We start from the raw sequence: 20,962 nt of genomic DNA, 5'->3' as shown, positions 1-20,962 counted from the left end.
GTGCCAGGCGTAGGCCAAAAAGGCCAGGGCAGGGGGCCCCTTCCTCCAGACAAGACTTACTGCAAAACCAGTGTCCTGGGCCTAGCAGAACTGAGTCAAAGGGCCAGAGGAGCCTGGCACGGCCATTCTGTTGAATAAATAATGGGGTGCTTGCCCACATGCCAGGATCTGGAGGTCCACAGCAGACCCGCAGGGAGTTCCTGATGTAACCATGGTCTGAGAGTGACAGCTGTCCCCAGGCTTCCTGCTCTGCTGAGAAGGGGAATGCCACAGCCTCTGCCTCCCACATGCTGGGGGGAGGGAAGGTGCCTGTCCCTTAACCCTCAGGCTCCTCGGCATCTGACAGCTTCCACGGCCCGAGGCAGCCACCCCAGGCCACGTCTCACTCCCAGTATTACCTTAGGGAGCCGCTCGGCCAGTCAGCCCAAAGCCGGGCCTGAGGCAGCCTGGATCTCCCAGGCCCCAAGGTCTGCTATTTGGGGGGTGTGGGAGGGGTGAGTAGGGGGCGCCTCTCCACAGTGATTTGAAGAGAGGAAGGACGTGCTGTCCCAGCTGTGGCAATTAGGTGACCCAGGTCACAACAGCAGCCTGGGACGCAGGTTGGTCCTCAATGGATGCTGCCATTTTTTATTAAATGTCTTTGCTGTCACCGAGAACAGGACTTCCGGGAAAAGGAGTGAGGCCAGGCTGGCAGGACACTGCGGGCCCCGCCCTGCGTCCCCTTAGGCACAGACTCAGCTCTTCGGCATCTGAGAGGCTGCTGCTGTCTCCGAGCACCTTCCACGCGGCTGGGGGGTGGTCTGGGCACGGCTGGCCCACCGTCAAGCCCCAGGGCTAGCTGCTAGTCCACCAGGAGAGAAGGCCCAGGCCCGGCTCGCTGATGGACCCCTGGCAGGAAGGGAGAGGACAGGCCCGTTTCACCTACCTTCAGGGCTTGGGCCAAGTGGGACGGGAGGCAAAGGGGGCCCTTTGCTGCAGGTACGGCGCAGGCCCGGCGCTCCCAGCTGGCGCGTGTGAGCACACAGCCTGCTCCCCTCTTCAGGCCTCTTAAGGGAAGTGCTGGTTTACTAAGACACAGCCCCTGGTCCCAATGCCTCGGGGACAGGCGTCCTTCCTCACCCCCAGGCGTTTTGAGCATGCCCTCCCAAGCCACCTGTCACCTCCCTGCCAAAAAGGCCCAGCCACCAAATAACGTGGGGGAGGGGCGTCCGGGCCACATTACGCCAGAAACCCCTATTAGAAGGCTTCTGAAACCCCACTTTTGTCACGTGTCATGGTCTGAGTTCATGAAAATAAAAGAAACAACCCAAGTCTGATCTGGCTGGGGAGTGCCATGAGGGTCCCCTTCCCTGAAGCCCTATCCTTGCTCTTGGGACTGACTCCTGACCTCACCAGGTGTTTGTCACCTCACCACGAAGATTCTGCCCCAGCCTTCTGAAACCAAGGCTCCCCAGGGACAAGTGACTGCCCGAGAGCACGCAGGACCCATACCCTGACCTGCTGGGAGAGCGGGTTCTAGGAGCAGGACACAGGCCACCACACAAGGAAGCAGCTCTGCCCCCCGCTCCCACTCCGCAGCTGGGTTCTGCCACCACAGGGTCCCCATGGTGTCGGCAGCACACCAGGACACCTCACCACAAGCGTGTATGGGGCCTCCTTCTTTGGCGGCTCGTCGCTGGTAGAGGCGGCCTCGGCAGAACTGGGCCCGGTGGGGGAGGTGTCCACAAAGCTCTCGTCCACCACCCGGAAGCGGACCTCCTCGCCGATGTCCATGTACAGGTCGTGCGCGCCTTCCTCTGTCTCGTACTCCCACACCCACATCTGCTCGGCCTCGTCGCTGGGCGGGGACCACGTCAAGGCAACAGTCAGGCCACGGGTGAGCTCCTGAGGATGGGGGCCCCTCCCCCAGCGCCCACCCTCCCTTTGGCTGGGAAGTCACAGGGAAAGCGGGCCCATGTGCCAGTGGTGAGGCTGGGCCAGGCCCAGGTCCCCCAGAAAGGAGCAAGAGCTCCCGGGGGGCAGGGCCCAGGCTGGGGACACAGGGGCCCCGCCAGGCATGCACAGGCTTCCTCAGCGCATAAAAGCAGGAGGGCGGCTCAAGGACGGAGCTCAAGTTCGCTTCTCAAGGTGGGAGTGACCCCAGCCTGTTGCTGCCTGGGGTCCCCTCCCTGCCAGGTCTGACTCCGCCTGTGGGTCTTCTCAGAAGCCAAGTGCAGATCAGCTCCATCACCTGCCAGCTGTGACCTGGGGCCAGGCCCAACCTCAGTGCCTCAGGGTCCCCGTGTGTCAAACAGGGACTGCAGCAAGGCCCCCCTGGCAGGGCTGTGGCCGGCCCGCCAACGTTAGCTGAAGCTGGCCTGCTCCCGTGCACAGTGCGGGTCCCCGTCCCCGACCCTGACCAGTCAGCGCAAGGACGTTCCCAGTTCCCAAGGGGCTGATGGCGGGGTGGGCGGTCACGTGCCTCAGGCCCACAGCTGGCAAGAGGACCGGCAGGGCGGGGTCAGGTTTTCTGACCAATTGTGGACTCGCACAGGCGGCGGCCCTGGCCCCACACAGGCCAGAGCCGCCTGTGGAACCGGCGAGGTCTCCCTGCAGAGCCCACGCTGAGGAGCCACTGCCCTCTAGTGGCACCGCCTCTCCTGTGCCAGGTCCTGTGGCGGGCACCCTGGGCACAGTCACTGGGGGATGGGGTCCCCCCCCAGCGAGCAGTCTCAGGATGCGCAGCAACAGACAACCCCAGTGCGCAAGCGCAGGGCTGGGACGGGGGCGGGGGGACGGGCAGAGGGCACCAACCCAGCCCAGGACCCGCACGGCCAAGCCCTCCGACGCTTGATGCTGCCTCCATCTGCAGACCCGGGAGGCGGGGAGACAGTCGGGGCAGAGCTCTCAGGGAAGTCATCTTTGAGAGGACGCCTGCGGGGACACCCTGAGCTAAGTGAGCCGGAAGGGACCAGCACCCTGCCTGCGGGCCGCAGACAGGCATGTGGACACCATGGCCAGGGTGGGCACAGAGGCCAGCGGCATCCGATCGCAGGACCCAGGGCCACCCCAAGGAGACAGGACCAGCCCTGGCACAGGCCCGAGCCCCTCTGTGGCCCACTTTAACCTTGAGAGGATACAACTTGGCTGGCTGCTGCAGTGATTCTGGGGGGATGAGAATGTCATCGAAGAACCCTAGAGAGACTGGAAGAAAGTGCCGGCATGGGACGGGCTCACAGTGGTCAGTTCAACAACGAGGGGCCTGGATACTCAAGGGGCAGGCCCCTTAACACGTGCCGCCTGTGGGGCAGATGTCAACCTCGGAGTCCCACGTGGGCCTCTGCCTATGCCACTCACACAGCCTGAGCAGCCACCCAAAACCTGAGGTGGACACTGCACACACCATGGACCGCGAGTCACCTCGACCAGCTCCGGGGCCCGCCCTGAGGTCCAGCCTCATGAAGCCCCACACTGGCTGACGTCCTCACTGTTACAGGAACACGAGAGGGGGATCCCGCTTCTGTATCAGACCCCTCCCCTGACCACGGGACCCCGCACAGAAGCGGAAGGGAGGCGGCCTGACCACCACTGCCCCAACCACTGGTCCCACCGTGCTCCCAGGTTTCCTCTGCGGAGTCAGGGCCGCCATTACCGTGCACTCCCTCGGGGCTGCAGCCTTTGATCTTCCCAATCAGGATCTCGTCCAGGAACGGATGGAACACCACATAGCGAAAATGGACTGGAAACGAAGAAGGCACGTCAGTGATGAGCAGGCACGCGAGGAACCGGTGCTTGCGCCAGGGCGGTCCTCGCTGGCCAGCACGCTGACCCAGAGGCCCCGTGGCTGCTCCGGAGCCCGCCTGGCAGAGTCCCTCTGTGGGCCCAGACCCAGCGGCTGAGCCAGAGGGACCTTCACGCCATCCCCTGCAAGGCCACAGCTTGGCCCTCATAAGAGGCCAGCAGCAACGCCCCAGAACTGAGGGCTGGCTCCCAAATCCATCAGCCAAGTCACACCTGAGCCCATATGCTGGGCCATCAATGACTCCAAAGTCACTTCCAACCTTCCTCCAGGCTCTCCTTTAAATTCTAAAAAGGGCAGCAGCACCTGGCAAAGAATCCCACTGGTTGGTGAAGCTGTCCCCAGGCATGGCTCTGAACAGAATCCCGCTAAAAATGCCCTGAAATTAAGGGGGACCAAGCTGATAACCTAGCAAAAATGCTTCTGTGGGTCCTGGGGCCCTGCCCTAGGTGGCCCCCATTCGCTGGACTCCAAGGAAAGTAACAAGTGAGGTCTCTGCCCACATCACAGACTCGGACCCCAAGGCCTGATAGAAGTCATCACCTGTCACTCCTGCCCCCTGCCTAAAGCACTGAAGGTGGGGAGGCCCACCACTGGCCCGAATACCACCAGGGCTAGAAACGGTGAGGCTGCCCCCTGCCAGCCGCCAAGCGACTGTCTTGATCTAACCACGTCAGCTGTCGTGCCACTACAGCACAGAGACTGGGTAACCTGCTCACCGACACACAGCTGTTCTATGCCCTGTTCTGCCACGGGGAGACTCCAGGTCTTTCTGAACCACCAGACAGGACCATGGGGCTGAATCTGCCTTCCTCAGACAGGTTTACTCCCCAAACACAGGCCTCTGCCACCAGCACCCTCAGCTGCCTGGTCTGCCAAGGGGCAGCAAGGCCCATATGGCCCCCAGCTTCCTGCCAGGCTGCATCCTTGTGATCCCACTGGGCAGGAAGTCAGGGGAGAAGAGAACCATCTAAGCCATCATGAAGACGACAGGTCCTCATCTGACCTCACAGAGGGCAAGTAGACAAGGGCAGCCAAGGGTCACCCACTCATAGGATGGAAAAACCCTGTCCCCCATATGACACATCAGTTCAGTTTAAGAAATCCCCACAGAACCTCTACCAAGTCTGTGCCAGGCCGGGTTAGGCCCTGGACTTACGGGGAAGAGGGCAGGACAACAGGATCCTGTGTCCGGGGCGCACCAGTCTGGAGCAACCACATCACACCTGAAAGCACGTGGCGAGCCATCCAGGAGGCTGACAAGTGACTGGTGAAGACACGGTCTGTCTATGCAATGGGACAGTATTCCGTCTCAAAGGAATGAAGTGCTGGCGCATGCTCCGAAGTGGACATCATGCTACCTGACAGAAACCACTTACAAAGGCCACTGTGTGATTCTACCTCTATGAAATGTCCAGAATAGACAAATCCAGAGACAGAAGTAGATCGTGATTGCCAGGGGCTGAGTGAACTAAATGAGTAACTGTTAATGATCCCTGGGTTTCTTTTGGGGTGATGAGAATGTTCTGGAGTTAGTGGTGATGATTGCACAGCTCTGTGAAAATACTAAAAGTCACTGAATTGTGTGCTTTAAAAGGATAAACTTTATGGTATGTGAATTGTATCTCAATTAAAAAACAAAAAGGAGGCCACAGACCAGCTGGAGGACCAGCCAGGGCAGTGCTGCGTTGGGGGCTGCCCACCTGATGTTCTGGAATGTTTAGCCTGCAGATGGGAGGTCTGGAAAGTCAAAAAAGACAGGTCTGAAAGGCCACCGAGAGAAGGAAGACCTGTTCTTAGTTGTGAGCTTGGGCAAAATTTTCTCAGGAGAGGCAGGGCCGCCTCAGGATGCCTGTTTCTGCAAAGGACAAAAGCCACGTGACTCCACCTTCGTGAGGCACCCAGGACAGACGCATGGACACAGAAAGGAGCGGGGAGGCTGCCAGGGCGGGGGGCACGGGAGACAGGAGTAGCTTGGGGGGCAGTTTCTGTTTGCGATGACAAAAAGGCTCTGGGGCTGGGTGATGGCGATAGCACATTTACTCGTGGTTAAAGTGATAAATTTTATGTTATATATATTTTACCACTCAGAGAAGGAAAACTCTGACTCCAAAAAACCTCCGCTGCCTTGCGGCATACCTCTTCAGGGGAAAGGCTAAAGGAGTAAACCCCGACAGAAAATCCGGAGCCGGAGTCCCTAAGGCGGTTTGACGTTGTAGTCAACACCGGCAACTCCTGCGGCGCACCTGAAGCCAAGCTGTATTGACTCCGTCTTTCCCTTGGATCCTTCAGCTGCGAAGAGAGGGGGGGTCTGCTGCATGGGCAACAGCAGACCCTCCATATCACCCTGCCCAGGCTCTGTAGCTTCAGCTTCACTGGAGAGGACACTCCAGCGTCATCGCAAGATGTCGATTCAACACGGGAGGAGACAGATACCGTGTCACTCCCGAGTCGGACTGCACAGCCATTCTCGGCGGTGCAGATAGACTCTTAAGAAGCTACACCATCGTCTCTCGAGACGGACGGCTGCCGACGACGATATTTTACCACAACTTCAAAAAGAAAAGAACAAAGCAAATGGGCAGGCATGAAGACAACAGGCCGCTGTGGAGCTCAGCCTAGACCCCAATCCAGCCTGGGGCAAGAGGGGCTTCCCAGGGGCGGCCATGTGTTACCAGGGAGACACAGGGCTGGTGCCAAGCAAAAATACCCTAAGTGACAAGCGAGAAGGCCAGCCAATCGGCCACTGCCACAAATCACAATGGCCGACACCTTGTGCGCACCTCCTCTGTGCCAAAGGCCGCACGTGGTTTTCCCATTCACCCCTCACACCCATTTAGGAGATGGGGACCGCTACTACGATGACTATACTATTTCCCAGGCGTGGGACCCGAGCCTCATGGAGGTAACGCAGTCTGGCTCGCGCAGAAGCAGAAGCGGAAGGAAGAGCAACTGGCAAATGAACCTTCAAAGCAAAGGTACAGCCGTGGTGCTGAGCTGTCCCTCGGCACACTCGCGGCCACAGCCCCGGGACAGGGAGGGACACGGGGGCCGGAGGCCAGCTGGGGGTCAGCACAGAAGCAGAGTGACTGATCCCCACCACAAATCAATGGGCCACAAGGAGCTTTACAGCTGCCCATTTTACAGATGGAGAAACCGAGGCTGAGAGGCGGAGTTACTTGTCCAAGGTCCCCACGCAGCGGGTCCAGAGCCAGAATTCAAATCTGGGTGCATGAGGGGCCCAACCCAGTGCTTTACTCCTCCTACCTCACTCCCAGGAAAACTGGGGGCCGGGGGACTGGAGGGGCACGATGAAAACCAAGTGAAACCTCACACCCCGTGGCAGTGGCAGAACCACCAAATGAATGAACAAGATTTTTTCAAATTTAACTTCTTTCTCCCAGTTTTTCTTGAAGTTCTAGTGCCTCTTACTACTCGTCTCCTGGACAACCAAGGCCCCCACCCAGAGTCAGAGACTGGGCTCACCCCAACACCACCCTTCCCTGCAGACACAGGCCCTCGCGGCGCTGTCTTCTTTTTCTGCTAATGAAACTGCTCCTGGTCCCTGCAGACAGCAGCGCACGGCGGCATCCGTGGGAGCCAGTTAAGTGTCCAGGTCCCAGGACACGGCCACCAGGCAGCCCCGCGGCACGTTCTGGAATGCCTGACAGCCCTGTGCCCGGGCCGCGGCTGAGCAGTACGGGCGAGGGCAGGGCCCCTCGGACGTGGCCCCGTGCGAGGATCTCCCGGTCGTCGGGCTCCACCCCCGGAGACCGCGACTCAGCGGGTCTGGGGCAGACACGGCAGGCCTCGCGCCCAGACTGACCAGCCCGGAACCACCTCAGGGGCGCCCTTGCCCCCGCGGCTGATTTGGCTGGGGCCCGGCAGGGACGGCGCGCTCCCCGCCCGCCTGAGAGCTCTGCGCAGGGCGGCCCTTCCTCGGCATCTCTGTCCTCCCCCAGGGCTGCTGGCCCTGCCGCCCGCCCCTAGCGCACACCCTCGGCGGTGTGGCCGCACGGGGGGCGGAGCCTAGTGCTGCGCCGGAAGCGGCCCTCCGCCACGTGGCCTGCTCTGACCAATGGGATATGAGCAGCCCCCCCAAGCCTCGCCTACTGAAAGGCGAGACCACACGCAGCAGCGGTGTGCCTGCCATTCCCACGGAAGCCCCCAGCGCACCGCCGAGCAGGCGTGTGCGGCCGCCCTACACCACCCAGCCCTGCCCAGGCTGGTGCGGAAGAAACCGCAGGGCTGGCCCACAGACTCAGGGAGAGAAGTTCAAATCAATGAGCACCGAGCACTGTTAAATGCCCTTCACAGGCGCGGAGACGCGGCACACTGCTCAGGGCACACAGGGAGGAAGTGGCAGAGTTGGGACTTGAATCCAGGGGCCACACTATTAACCATTATGTCCTAGTGGCCCTCAAAATCCCTCCCCCCAACCAGCCTTCCCCCAGAAGGGGCAGCTGCGCTCCCCTCCGCTCTCCACACTTAAGCTCCTTAAGTGTCTTAAGCTGTGTAGCCTGCTCCCTCCTCCGCCCCAGCCCCCAGCGCCCCAGGGTCCCAGCCTGATCAGCCTGAGGGCCAAGCACAGAGCAGGGCTCAGGAGCAGACGCAGAGCCACAATCTCAGAGCTGGAGCGGCCTTGTCACCACCCATTTCTTTCTTTTTTAAAAAAGTTTTGATTGATTTTAGAGAGGAGGTGAGGGAGAGAGAGAGAGAGACACCGATTTGTTGTTCCAGTTATTTATGCATCATTGGTTGCTTCTTGTATGTGCCCTGACTGGGGACTGAACCCGCAACCTGGGCGTATCGGGATTATGTTCTAACCAACTGAGCTACCAGGCCAGGGCCACCTCCCATTTATTATAGATGAGGAAACTGAGGCTCAGAGAGAAGATCCTGCCCATTGTCACCCAGTCAATTCCTGACAGAGTCAGCACTAGGCTCCAGGTCTCCTAACCCCCAGACCAGGACTCTCACCACTGAAAACAGAGCCTCAAACATCCAATGCCCCAGGGGAAGAAGGTACCCACCTTTGGTGTGTGATGCGCCATCCCCGGGAAACACATAGGAGTCCTCCAGCTTCGTGATGTCGAACAGACAGATGCAGAGTCCCACGTTGTACACGACCTGTGTACACAGACACGGTGACCCCGAGGCCCAGCTCCCAGGCAGTCTCTCTTGAGACCTATCACCTCAGGGCAGGTATGATCACCCCATTGCACAGCGAGAAATGAGCTGGGGCGCTGCCTAGAGGAACCACAGGTGAAGAACCTCAGAAGGAGTAGAGCTCTGGAAAGGACAGGGCCTTTGATGACAAGGCAGATCTAGATTATATACCAGCTCTGCCACTAACTGTGTGACCTCCAACTCCAAGGTCACCTCTCTGAGCCTCAGTTTCCCTATCTGCAAAAATGGACATACCAGGTTGCAGAATTGTTAAGTAGAACAAGAGAATGGATGGATGGGAAGCCACTATCCCAGTACCTGACTCACATGCTAGAAATAATAATAATCAATGAAAGATCACTATTATTACTAGTAAGGATCAGTGGTAGGGGAACCGCTGGTTAAACCTACACTTTCCAAGGTCCCCAAGTCCATGCTAGAGCTCACAGCTCTGTGAACATCAGAACCATAAGTAATCTCCATTCTGCTCACAAAGTCTCAGACACACAGACATGGCCACAGGGACTGAGGCTGGCAGGGTGACACATGGCCAAAGTCCCAAGACTGGGCAGAGAACATCCCATGCCCCACCCCCACCCCATGGTGCTCCAAACAACTGGCCGCTTGCTTGGTGTCTGCTAATCTGCAACCAGAGTCATCACCTCCCAGTTAGAGGCCTTGTACGGCTGCTCAGGGATTAGTGAGAAGCTCAGAGAACTCAAGAGTCCTGGCCAGACCTCACCGTGGAGAGACGAAGTCCGGCACAAGTTCTATGCCCTTAGCCGGACCATGGACCTCTCTGTGCGGCCTCCTCTCAAATGACTCAATGACTCAGATACTGAAAGACTTGCCTCGACATTCCTTCCTTGGCCTTTGCACACCTTCTCCCTCCATGCCAGTGACACATCACCCCCCCCCCACAGGCCCCCTTGCTTTCTACATCACAAAGTAACCAGAAGCCATCTGCCAAGGACTCCACCCTCAAATAAGCTCAGCCTCTATGGAAGGGACCTGCCTACTCTCTAAAGCCAGCAATCTTCCCCGTGCTGGCTCCTCCCACCTGTCACCTCCTGCTGTTCTAAGAATGCAGATCAACACCCCAGGACGTCCTGCAGGCCCTGTGTGGCCCGCACCCCCCCCCCCCACACACACACACCTTGTCAGCCTGCCAGGCCAAACCAGCCTCCTCCCGGCCATGAAGGTGCAAGATTCTCTCCAAAGGCCACAGGGCCTTTGCAAATGCTGTGACCTCTGCCTGCACAGCTCTTCTCTCTGCCTAGCCCTTCCCACCACAAAAAACTAAAGCTAGCTAGCTCCTCCTGGCCCTAACAAAGCAGCTTGTCTCCTTCACTGTAGGTGAAGTTCCTTTCTTCCACAGGCTTGTGAACACCTGTCCTTCAAATACAAAGCCTTTACCTCAACCTGCCATCACACTCAACTGTGGGACTTCTCATTCATACCTGCTCTTCCCACCACACTACAGGGCCGAACCTCCTGTGTCATTCATTCAATCAACAGACAGTTATGGGACATCTACTCTGGGCCAGGCTCTGCCTAATATGGACAAAGGTCCCTGCCCTCGTGGAGAGGGAAAGAGAAAAGCAGTAACCCAGGAAACAAGTAAGAAAATAGAGCATAGTAAGTGAAGCGCTAAGGAGGAACGAGTGAAATGTCCCAGGGTAACTGGGGAGGGAGGGTTACTACAGAAAAGGCAGTGGGATAGGCCTGGCACGCAGAAGGGGCGCGAGCACTTTTTCTGCAGGAATGAATGGATAAACCTGCTGACCGGCCATCGTCACAAAAACAGCGCGTGGCTGGACAGCATTAAATGCTTCCCCAAGACTGCAGAGCAATCTCGAAGTATGGAATCCAGCACTTCGCAGTTACAAGGGCCTTTCTCAAACCCTGTTTCCCTTTCGACTCCATCCAGCATCCTTGTGGGATAAGGATTACCACGTACAGGTGAGAAAACCAATTTCGGAAATAAGCTACTTGCCCAAGGCCAAGGCCCAGGCCCAGGCCCGGCCCGCACCATGAGGGTGGGCAGTGCGGGGCCCTCCCGTGCCAAGGCTTTCCCGCGATCCGACGGGCCCGGTACCTTGTTGGCCAACTTCTTATTCAGCTCCTCGGCGATGGAGTCGTTGAGCTTCCTCTGAAACTGCCACGGGGGTATCCGCACAGTGTCCACCATCTCCACCAAGACGAACATCCTGGCCTGCGCTGGGCGCTCTGGGAACGGGAGGATCGGTCACGCACCGGGGCCTGGGGTTGCAGGGATCCCCGAGCTCGCTCCGTCTCGTCCCGATAGCTGAGACACCCCTCTGGCCGGCAGAGGGGCTGCGCGGTAGGGCCTGCGGTGCCCCGTGAGGGACATGCTCCGCTCCTGCAAACGGGGGAAACTGAGGCTCAACTCAAGGGGAATCTTAGTGCACCGTTAACTGAGCGCGAGCGCGCGCCGCGTGGACCGGCCAAGTCCCCCCACGCTACGTACCGCCTCCACGCACCGCGCACCCACACGCAGCCGGCAGACGCGCGACTTTGGGCAAGATTCCGAATCCTATCGCTTCCGGAAAACTGACCAATAAGAAGCCTCTTTCCGCCCCGCTTTGCGGGAAGACGCTGCCTACTGGCTCCTTTGCGGAACTGGTGGGGCGGGGCCTGGATGGCCTTCCCCGTCGCGGAGATGTCAATCCTCGGACAACGCTTTTTGGTTGCTAGGCGACCTAGGCTGTGACTTTCTCTCCTTGCTGCTTTCAGGGTGTCCTCTGCCCCCGCCGCAACTAGAGTGACCCCTTCAAAACGCAAACACAATATAGTACTTAAACCCTTCAGTATTCCGGACACCCGAGAATTGACTGGAAACGAACAGGCAGGACCTTTCCGGGGTGATAGAAATGTTCTGTATCTGCTTTTGTGGGGATGGTTGCACAAATGTATAAATTCTCAAAACTCATGGAACTCAACACTTAGGATCTTTGCACTTACTGTAGGCAGATTACGTCTCAATTGAAACGTGGTAATAAGTAGGGACCAAAAAAACCAGCGCAGTAGCTTCCCACTGGACTAATAATAAAGCCCAAAGCCTTTATGGTAGCTCACAAGGCCCTGCAGGGTCTTGCCCTATACCCACACCTTCACGTTCTCTGCCCTGTCCTCCAGTCTCATTCAGCTTGATACGAGAGCTAACGTGGGCTGAGAGAATTCGGTAACTTGTCCAAGATCAGGGGCTGCTAGGTCTAAACCTCTACACTACACTGCCTCTAAAAGTTGGTGGGTTGTGAAAATATACTATAGCGTGTTTTAACAAAAATTTGAGAACTTAAAAAGAGCCTTGGGGTAGGCGACAGAGGCACTCAAAAATGGACGATGCTTTAATTTGCTGATTTTACACATATAGAGATCTCTCTATGAGACTGGCTGCACTGGTACTGATTCTGACCTTCCCTGCATCCGTAATTTTATTTATAGGTCTGTTTGCCTCTCCTAGTATTTGAGCTACTTGAAGACAGGAGAATATGCTAGTTCTGCTCTTTATTCCCTTAGTTCCCTAACATCTTTCTTAGGAGGCATTCAGTAAAAGTGTTTCGGAAATTATATTCTTTCTCTCAAATCTTTACTCTATTCCCATAGCTACTGTCCTGGTTCAGAGCTCTGCATTGTTCCCTGGGAGCTTAGCAACATATCCAGCTCCAGACTCAGTCTCTCCTGCAAACAACTGCCACTGTCACAAAAGCCTTCCCTCAGGAATATGCTTTGCCCACACAGAAAGGTCTGGATTGAACTCAGCCTTCCTCTCCAACCACATCTCCCCTCTGTTCTCCAGGCACTGGGAGCCTTCAGCCCCAAGGCTGGAACAAGTCCTTTTATAGCCCTGCCTCCATCACTCTTCACCTGGAAAACTCCTATTTATAGCCATTAGAATGCAAATCCAATGCTTTTCTCATTCACTGGTTTTTTTCAGCATACTGTGTGCTTAGCTGTTGTAGACCCAATGGGAAAGAACTAGGCCTCTGGTTTCAACTCAGAGGGGTTGGAGAGAGGACAGAGAGAATTTGATGCTTTCAGAAAATCAAAAGTATTTCAGCTGATTATAGAGATGAGGACTGATGAGATTGTAGACCTGGACATGGTCCAGTTCACAAGGGCTTTATCATTCTAATATTTATTAACTTTTTAAAATTTACTTTTGGAAAGAGGGGGGAAAGGGAGAAAGAGAGGGAGAAACATTGATGTGTGAGAGAATAATCAGTTGCCTCTAGCACGCCCTAAACTGGGGACCTGGCCCACACGCAGGCATGTGCCCCGACCAAGAATGAAACCAGAGACCCCTTGGTTTGTAGGCCCGACACTCAATCCACTGAGCCACACCAGTCAGGGCCATTAATTATTTTATTTTATTTTGAGAATATGTTTATTAAGGCTGGGGACAGTGAAACAGGGAAGGGCTTAGGATAGGAGGAACAGGAGAGAACCTAGGTGGGGCTCCTTTGGCCCCTAGAAATGTTATATAGGAAAGAAATGAGCCTAGGAGGGCTGCTATGATTCACTGGAAAGCTAGAGAAAAGGGGGCCTTGGAGTCAGGTTCTGGGGGCGAGCCGGAAGAAGTTGCCTCCACCTATGGCACTCCTGGTTGCAAGTCTCCTGGGGACCCTTAGGGTTTAGGAGATGCACACCTGGGAGGGAAGAAAGACATGGGCATGGTGGGAGGGGGGAAGGGGCCTCATTAACTTAATCCTCACAACAGCTATAAAAGGTCGGGGTGATTATTATCATCACCTAATTTATCATTATCATTTATCATTCTTGTTAATGTCATTACAGTATCTCAAAATTTGCCTCATCAGAGAGGTTAAGTAGGTCGCCCAAGGTCTCACAACTGATAAGTTGCGGAGCTGGGTTTCAGGCTCCAGAGTCCACTTTCCTACACTCTGGGCTCTTGCTCCAGGACATTAGCCCTAGGGCAGGACACTAGAAGGTTAGAACCAGGAAATGACACAGTGACACCAGCTGGTGGACAGTGGATGGGAAGGGGCTGGCGTGGAGATGAGAAGACCAGAGAGGAAGTTATTGGGTGACTCCTTCAGAGAAAGCCCCTGGCAAGGCTTGGTAGCCCTGCAGAGGGAAGCTTGGCAGAGTCCAGAGGTCTACTGCGAGTGGTCCCAAGAGAGCATGGATGACCTGAGGACAGAGGTGGGAGGGGCCAATCCCAGAGGGCTTTAGCCACTGGCTGGGTGGTGGGGCTTTCACAGAGATGGGAAAGTGGAGGAGGGCCAGGCTGGGGCCAGCATGGCAGAGTTCGGTGTTTTGGGTTCCCAGGCTTCTTTTATGGTGTTCAGCTCACAGGGCTGTCACCGTCATTTGTTGGCATGTTTGGTTTCCTCATTAGTGAGAAACAGGGACCAGGCTTCTTTATTAATTCTCTGTGTCACTCATGGAAAATTGGAGGTGGCTTACAAAAACACACAAAGACTTCAAGCTCCTGGGAGGCAGAGGGCCTCTCTGTCATGTCCCTCCACATCCTCTGGGCCTCACCCTGTGCCTGGCACATGGTCAGGGCTTGTAAATATGTGTTATTTGCATGAACAAAAGGATAGCAAAATAATTGCTAAGAGTGTAGGAGTGAGGGAGAAATAAGGGTTGGAAATTAATGCAGGAGGCAGAGGAGAGCCAAGTGTGTGGTTAAGGGCATGGAGTTCCCACGCCAGCCTGCTAGCTGAGACCTCGTGGGGAAGCCGATGAGCCTCTCAGCACCTCAGCTGCTTCTCTGTAAAACAGGGATAATAATAGAAGCAACCTCAAATGACTGTCCACCACTGGGGGGACTGGATGAAAATACACAGTATATCATAGAATGGAATAATATGAAGCCATAAAGAAAGGATGAGAATGACCCTGACTGGTATAGCTCAGTGGGTTGGGCATCCTGCAAACTGAAAGGTTGCTGGTTCGATTACTGGTCAGGGTACATGTCTGGGTTGCCAGGTCCTGGCTGGGGGCATGTGAGGGGCAACTAATCAAAGTTTCTCTCACACCTCTCTCTCTAAAAAGAAATAAAATCTTCTTTCACCCTGGTGGGTGTGACTCAGTGTACTGAGCACTGGCCTGCAAACTGAGGGGTCACCTGTTTTATTCCCATTTGGGGCACATGCCTGGGTTGTGGGCCAGGTTCCCCAACTGGGGGCGCGTGAAAGGCAACCGATCCCTGTATCTCTTGCACATTGCTATTTCTCCCTCCTTTTCTCGCTCTCTTCCCCTCTCTCTAAAAGTAAATAAAATCTTTAAAAAATAAAAATAAAAATCTTTTTTAAAAAGAAGAGAATGCTCTTTGTGTATTGATATACAATGATATTCAGATTATATCGTTAACTATAAAAAAAGAAAAGCACAGAGCAGTGTGTATGGGATGTAACTATTTGTGTCAAAAAGGGAGAAAAACAATACCGTGTGTGCGCCAGGCTTGCTCTGCGGGATGAACCAAACACCTGATGACATCGGTTGTCCCCAGGGTGGGGCTTGGGAGAAGGACAAGGGTAGGAGGAAAAAGTTTTTAACCAAATACCAAATGGAATCTTTGATGTTTGGTATCATGGGAATATGCTACCTACTCAAAAATGAATAAAATTTACATTTTAAAAAGCAATTAAATATTTTTTAAATCTTAAAAAAAACACCTCTTGGCCCCCTTCTCCTCCAGCGACCACCCTACTTTCTGCTCCCTTGGCGGGCAAAACTGCTTGAAGGAGCGGTCAGTGCTTGCTGCTCCCAGCCCCTCTCTTCCCGTCCTCTCTCCGGTCCGCCCCGGTCAGGCCAGGGCCCTGCCTGCCCACCCCACGCCGCGGTGCGCAGGGCTCCTTCTCAGTCCTCAACCGCAGCATCTGCTCGCTCCCACCGCCACGCTCCTCTCACCTGGCTTCCCCGGGCACCTGGGAACGTGGGCGGGTCCTGCCTCTAAGGGACCAAGAAACTGGTGACTCTCAAACCAGTAAAAAATAATTAGCAGCAAAGGACAAGTGTAATTACATCTTGAATCAGGGGGCCTCCGAGCCAGAGTCAGCAGTCCTAGCACACGTCCCAGTCAGGAAGGGGGCATTCCACAGCTCAGCACAAGCGCCTCTGAGATCAAAGCGGGGAGATAGTCATCACCAAACACAGGGGAATGGGAACATGTAGCTGGGCAGCCCAGCAGACGAGTTAGGGAAACGTCAAAGGGGAGCTGGAGCCAGACCTATACCCAGATTACCCTCAGTTAATCACTACCTTCAGTTAATTTAATTAATCGCATTAGATTGTAACTCTGAATTATCCAGCAAGTGCAGAAACAGGGGAGAAGGGAGAAGGGGTAAGGGGGGGCTCCTCGCGTTAGTATCAAACCAGTTTGCCTGTCTGCTTCCAGGCACACACGCGTGTCCCTGATATGGCGGTGCGTCCAGCTCCGCAGACCTGTGAATAAACACTGTGTCCCAGTGTTTTCCTGTGAGCGTTTCTCACACGCCTTCCCAGGGTCTGTGCCCCTCCTGCCTGCTGAGCTCTCGGGGCCTCGCCCCTTTCAGCAGCATCCAAGGCCGCTGGCTCCTGTGCCCACCTCGGGCCAGCCCCCTCCCTGAGCACCAGGTTCACGCATCCTGCCCGCGCCAAATGCCCCTTTGCCAACTCAAGCTTAACCCGGGCCAAAACGGACCCGCTGGTCACCCCCAGCCCCAAACCCGCGTCCATCACAGTAGTCCCACCCTGGAAAATGGCTTCTCCGTTATTCCGGGTGCTGAGCCCCAAACCTGGGAGGCATCCTTGACTTTCTTTGTCTTACACCCGTGGGAACCCTTGAACAAACCCTGCTGTTTCCACCTCCGAGACACATCCGGACCCCAAGGCCTCCCTAGCACCTCCTCTGCTATGCCTGTCTCAGCCCCCCTCCCCTGGGTCTTTGCAGCAGCTTCCCTGCCCCCCGCCCCGTGTCCTGTCCTCATCTCCCCCTTCATTGCCCCCCACCCGCCCCCTCTCCCATCATCTACACTCGACACGGAGCCCAGAGAGAGAGACGCTGTCATAATATTGCTCAGAAATTCTCAGTCCTCCCCTCCAGACCCCGCCCAGCTTTGTCTTACTCGGGGAAGAGCCTTCGTAGCCCTGGGGGCCCGCACCCCATTACCCCTCTGACCACAGGCCCCATTCCCCTGCCTGATGGCTGTTCTGACCCTGCACTCAGAGTCTCTGCCTGGTGCTGCTCCCTCTCCTGAGGCAGACACTCTTCCTCTCACCATCCTCATGGCCTAATCCCTCACCTCCTCCAAGTCCTTGTTTTAATGTCACCTCGGTGAAGGTGACGTTTTCCCTGACACCCATACCCCCTTTTTAAATTGCAAACGAGCCCCCTCTCCCTGCCCCCCTCTCCCCTTCCTTACTTAATAATTTTCTGTAGCATTTATTGCCCTCCAACATGTGGCATAGGTACTTATTAGGCTGTTTTATTGCCACTCCCTCCTGACTGTGAGCGCCATGAAAACAGGGGGTTCGCCTGCTTTGTTCCCTGTTGACTCCCCAGTGCCAGGCACACAGGTAGGCCAGGGTAAATATTTCTTGGATGGTTAAACAAAAAGATGAAAAGAGCAGATGACAGGACCTGCGATACTCACGGTCCTGTAAACTTGCCGGAGGTAGAAGAAGAATTTGGCTCTAAGCTTTCTAGAGTCCAAAGCAAAGAGAAAAACATTTCAATTACAAATGGAAATTAACCAGATTTCCTTGACTCTGGACCCTCAGAGACCTCTCCAGGTTCGCAAGGAGTGTGGGCTCTGAGGGACGGAAGGGTGCCCTGGATGGTGTCTGCACAGGCCCAGGAACTGTTCCCATTGGGACACTTTTAAACGCCCCTCCATAGGGGCAAAGGCACAGCTGAAGTGCCATTGGGAACGCAACGGGGATTCTAGAAGGAACCTAAACAGTGTCCCAGGATATTGTTCTCTGTTTCGTCTTGAGCCAAAACAAAGGGTAGAGTCAACAGATATTTGCTGGGGCTGCTGTGCATAAGGCCCCACTCTGGGGGAGCAGAAAGGGGGACCAACAGAAAATGGGGAACAGACAGATGGAGGAGGTCATTTCAGGCATCGCTATCAAGAAAGGTCACATGGAAGTGATAGCGTGTGACCGGGGACTGCCATTTTAGCCAAGGCAGCTCAGAGACAGCCTCTCTCAGGAGGTGAGGATGGAGGTTAGGAAAGTGGAAGCACACAGCCCGGGGTGTTCAGGAGTGTACGTGTGTGAGTGCTCACGTGCACACACAAAGATGGCTGGTGGAGGCCTGGCTCACAGCCCATCCCAGTCCTGCGTCAGCTGGGGGTCAGCCTGGCTGCTCCAGCCCCAGGTCCTCAGGGCAGGATGCAGGGGGGGCCCAGGCCAGGGGGCCCCTCATTCTCCTGTCCACATGGATCATTACCCTAGACAGGGCTGTCATGCCTCCATATCTCATTTCGGATGAGGAGTGTGCTACGCAGGATGGTCCCAGCTCTTCTCCTCCCTGCTCTGGCCACATCAGTGACTTTCCATTCCTGGAAAATGCAGAGTTCTTTCCTGCCTCTGGGAGTTCACCCATGCTGTTCCCTCCTCAGGAAATGCTTTTCCCTGCTTTTTACAAGGCTGGATCCTCGCCATCCTTTGGGTTTAGCTTATAGGACCCCCTCTCGGAGCATGTGCCTCCTAGCCCTCTATTTCAGCAGCTGGACTCGGCCCTACTAGTCTCCTTGGTCTCAGATTTGCTGTCTTCAAATTTGTGATTATACATTTATTTGTTTGTGAACTTGGTACTACGTCTCTTCCTAGATGAGACATTTTTGTAAACTTGCGGAGGGTGTTTGTCTTATTCACTGCTGTGTTTAAACCTAGACCATCTGGTACACAGTAGGTCATCAAAAAATATGTCACATGTATAAACAAATGAACAGATCATGTGTTCAGAGCTGCATTAGTACAGGCTGGAGACAAATGCCACAGTGGAGGAGACGGGCACCTAGGGACCTGAAAAGCCATTTCAAAGGCAGTGTGCTGTAGCAGAAAGAATAATAGTGCAATTATTCTTTAAATGGAAGCCAGAATTCCTGTGTTTCAATCCCAGCTCCATTACCAGCTGTGTGATGCTGGGCAAGTTTCTTAACCTCTCTGAGGCTGTTTCTGCATCTGTCTAGTGGCACTGACACCTTAGGGATGTATGTTCTTTAAATGGTTATGTGGATCAAAGCCATGGTTGTCCAGGACTGGCCCCCGTTGGTGGGCCGACAGTCACTAATGGAGTGGGAATTATAATCCAGGTGGAATGAATACGATTCAGGGGCTGCTGGGCTCTGACCCACGTCTTTGGCTTCTCCAAGATGAGGGAAGCTTTCAAGGAGACGAGCTTTTGAATTCTCAGCTTTTCACAAAAATAGCCTCTACAGCACAGCCCCTGGTTTGAAGCAGACAATTTCTTTGTCACTCACTGCGTGTGGGTGGGTGGGTTGTGCCACCGGCTGCTCATTTCCTGAATGAACAGCTGTGCCCTCTCCTCGTTGTCGAGAATAATCATAACACTACTTCAAACCTCGGCCCAGCCTCCTCCATTCACGGTTCTCAGGCTGCCTGGCAGCCGCAGCACATGCTCGCCAGCTGGCGGGGTGGAGCCTTGGAGGAGGAAGGCTGGATGGCGGAGGGGCAGGGAGGGTCGCCCCTGCCCTTGCCTGGGCCTCATATTCACGCGCACCAGGCCTCCCTGCGGCACCAGCCTCCTTCCTCCTCCTCTGGCACATGGGAGCTCATGCCCATCGGAGGAGGGCCTTGCGACCCACCATCCCCTTCCCACCATGTCTTCAGTCTAGATTCTGGCAAAGCTGGTTCCTTCTGGTCAGCCGGGGCTCGGCTTAAACATCACCACCTCAGAGAAGTCCTCCCTGGCTGCTCCCCTTGGCCGGCCCATCGTCTGTAATCCATCACTCGGCCACCAACAGCCCCAGGCCAACGCTGCACTGTCGCAGGAGCCATTGGGCAAAGAGCCAGCCTCTCATCGAGATTCCAGCCCAAGTCCTGACGGCGGTTCTCCCCGGTCAGGCCTGGGCCAGGGGGCCTGTGGACTAAGAGGAGAGGGGAGTCCCCAGGCGAGCCCAGGAGGTAGTTCCCAGCAGAAGGGACAGCGGGTGGTGGGCAGTGAAAACAGCAGGGCTCCACCACAGCCAGGTCTGGAGCCCCCGACTCAGGCCCCTGGTCTGTCATGGTCACTTCTGAGCCCAGTGACATTCCATGGAGCCCCACCCTCTCTCCCAGCCTGTTTCCCCACTAGGTTCGAGTCGGCAGCCGTCCATCTCGAGAGACGATGGTGTAGCTTCTTAAGAGTCTATCTGCACCGCCGAGAATGGCTGTGCAGTCCAACTCGGGAGTGACACGGTATCTGTCTCCTCCCGTGTTGAATCGACATCTTGCGATGACGCTGGAGTGTCCTCTCCAGTGAAGCTGAAGCTACAGAGCCTGGGCAGGGTGATATGGAGGGTCTGCTGTTTCCTCATCCAGGTAAACCTTATAGACTTGTTATAAGAAGCTGATGAGATGATGAAAACTATTATCTTTGAAAGAGAGGAAGGCAAAGAAGGAAAAAATTGCCCTGGCTGTTGTGGCTCAGTGGACTGAGCACCGGCCTGCGAACCAAAGGGTCTCCAGTTTGATTCCCAATCAGGGCACACGCCTGGGTTGCCAGCCAGGTTCCTGGTTGGGGGCACGCAAGAGGCAACCCCACATGGATGTTTCTCTTGCTCTCTTCCTCCCTCCCTTCCCCTCTCTCTAAAAATAAATAAATAAAATCTTTAAAAAAAAATTAAAGGGGAAGATTCCTCTGGGCAGGGTCCTCTGACGGGTGAAATAGAGTCAGAGCTCTGGGCCTGGGGTAACAGCAGGCAGCGAGTCTCCCCATCTCTCTTGTAGAATCAGAAACCCGGGCTGTGTGAGCCGGATCTGGGAGGTTCTGGAAGGGCAGGGTATGTGGGAGCTTTGGGTGCTCTGGGT

General features: G+C 55.5%; 1 protein-coding gene across 3 annotated transcripts; it reads right to left on the bottom strand.

The window, feature by feature from the left end:
* Positions 1–600: 600 nt before the first annotated feature.
* On the bottom strand, positions 601–11,503 carry POLR3H (RNA polymerase III subunit H). Of its 3 annotated transcripts, none has more exons than XM_090272355.1 (7): positions 11,439–11,503; positions 11,046–11,330; positions 8,812–8,908; positions 3,632–3,718; positions 3,120–3,183; positions 1,636–1,837; positions 601–888 (listed from the first exon to the last, which is right to left on the bottom strand). In XM_090272355.1, exons 2-7 carry the CDS (start codon positions 11,154–11,156, stop codon positions 835–837), a joined length of 615 nt encoding a protein of 204 aa, XP_090128481.1. In that variant the 5' UTR covers positions 11,157–11,330; positions 11,439–11,503; the 3' UTR covers positions 601–834. The 3 variants fall into 3 exon arrangements, with proteins under 3 accessions (XP_090128481.1, XP_090128482.1, XP_090128483.1); XM_090272356.1 differs by having other exon boundaries at positions 11,046–11,176; XM_090272357.1 differs by lacking the exon at positions 3,120–3,183.
* Positions 11,504–20,962: the final 9,459 nt, after the last annotated feature.

This window comes from Furipterus horrens, unplaced genomic scaffold, assembly GCF_987537825.1.
Source record: "Furipterus horrens unplaced genomic scaffold, mFurHor1.1.pri manual_scaffold_4, whole genome shotgun sequence".
NCBI classification, from domain to species: Eukaryota; Metazoa; Chordata; class Mammalia; order Chiroptera; family Furipteridae; genus Furipterus; species Furipterus horrens.
Note: the sequence above shows the minus strand (reverse complement) of the source record. Positions and strands in the feature narration are given on the sequence as shown.

Coding starts and splice junctions, on each gene's coding strand:
- POLR3H (XM_090272355.1), bottom strand. CDS start 11,156: ATGTTCGTCTTGGTGGAGATGGTGGACACTGTGCGGATACCCCCGTGG. Junction 3,719..8,811: donor TGGCGCATCACACACCAAAG/GTGGGTACCTTC, acceptor CTTCGTTTCCAG/TCCATTTTCGCTATGTGGTG. Junction 1,838..3,119: donor CTGCAGCAGCCAGCCAAGTT/GTATCCTCTCAA, acceptor GTCCCCGCCCAG/CGACGAGGCCGAGCAGATGT.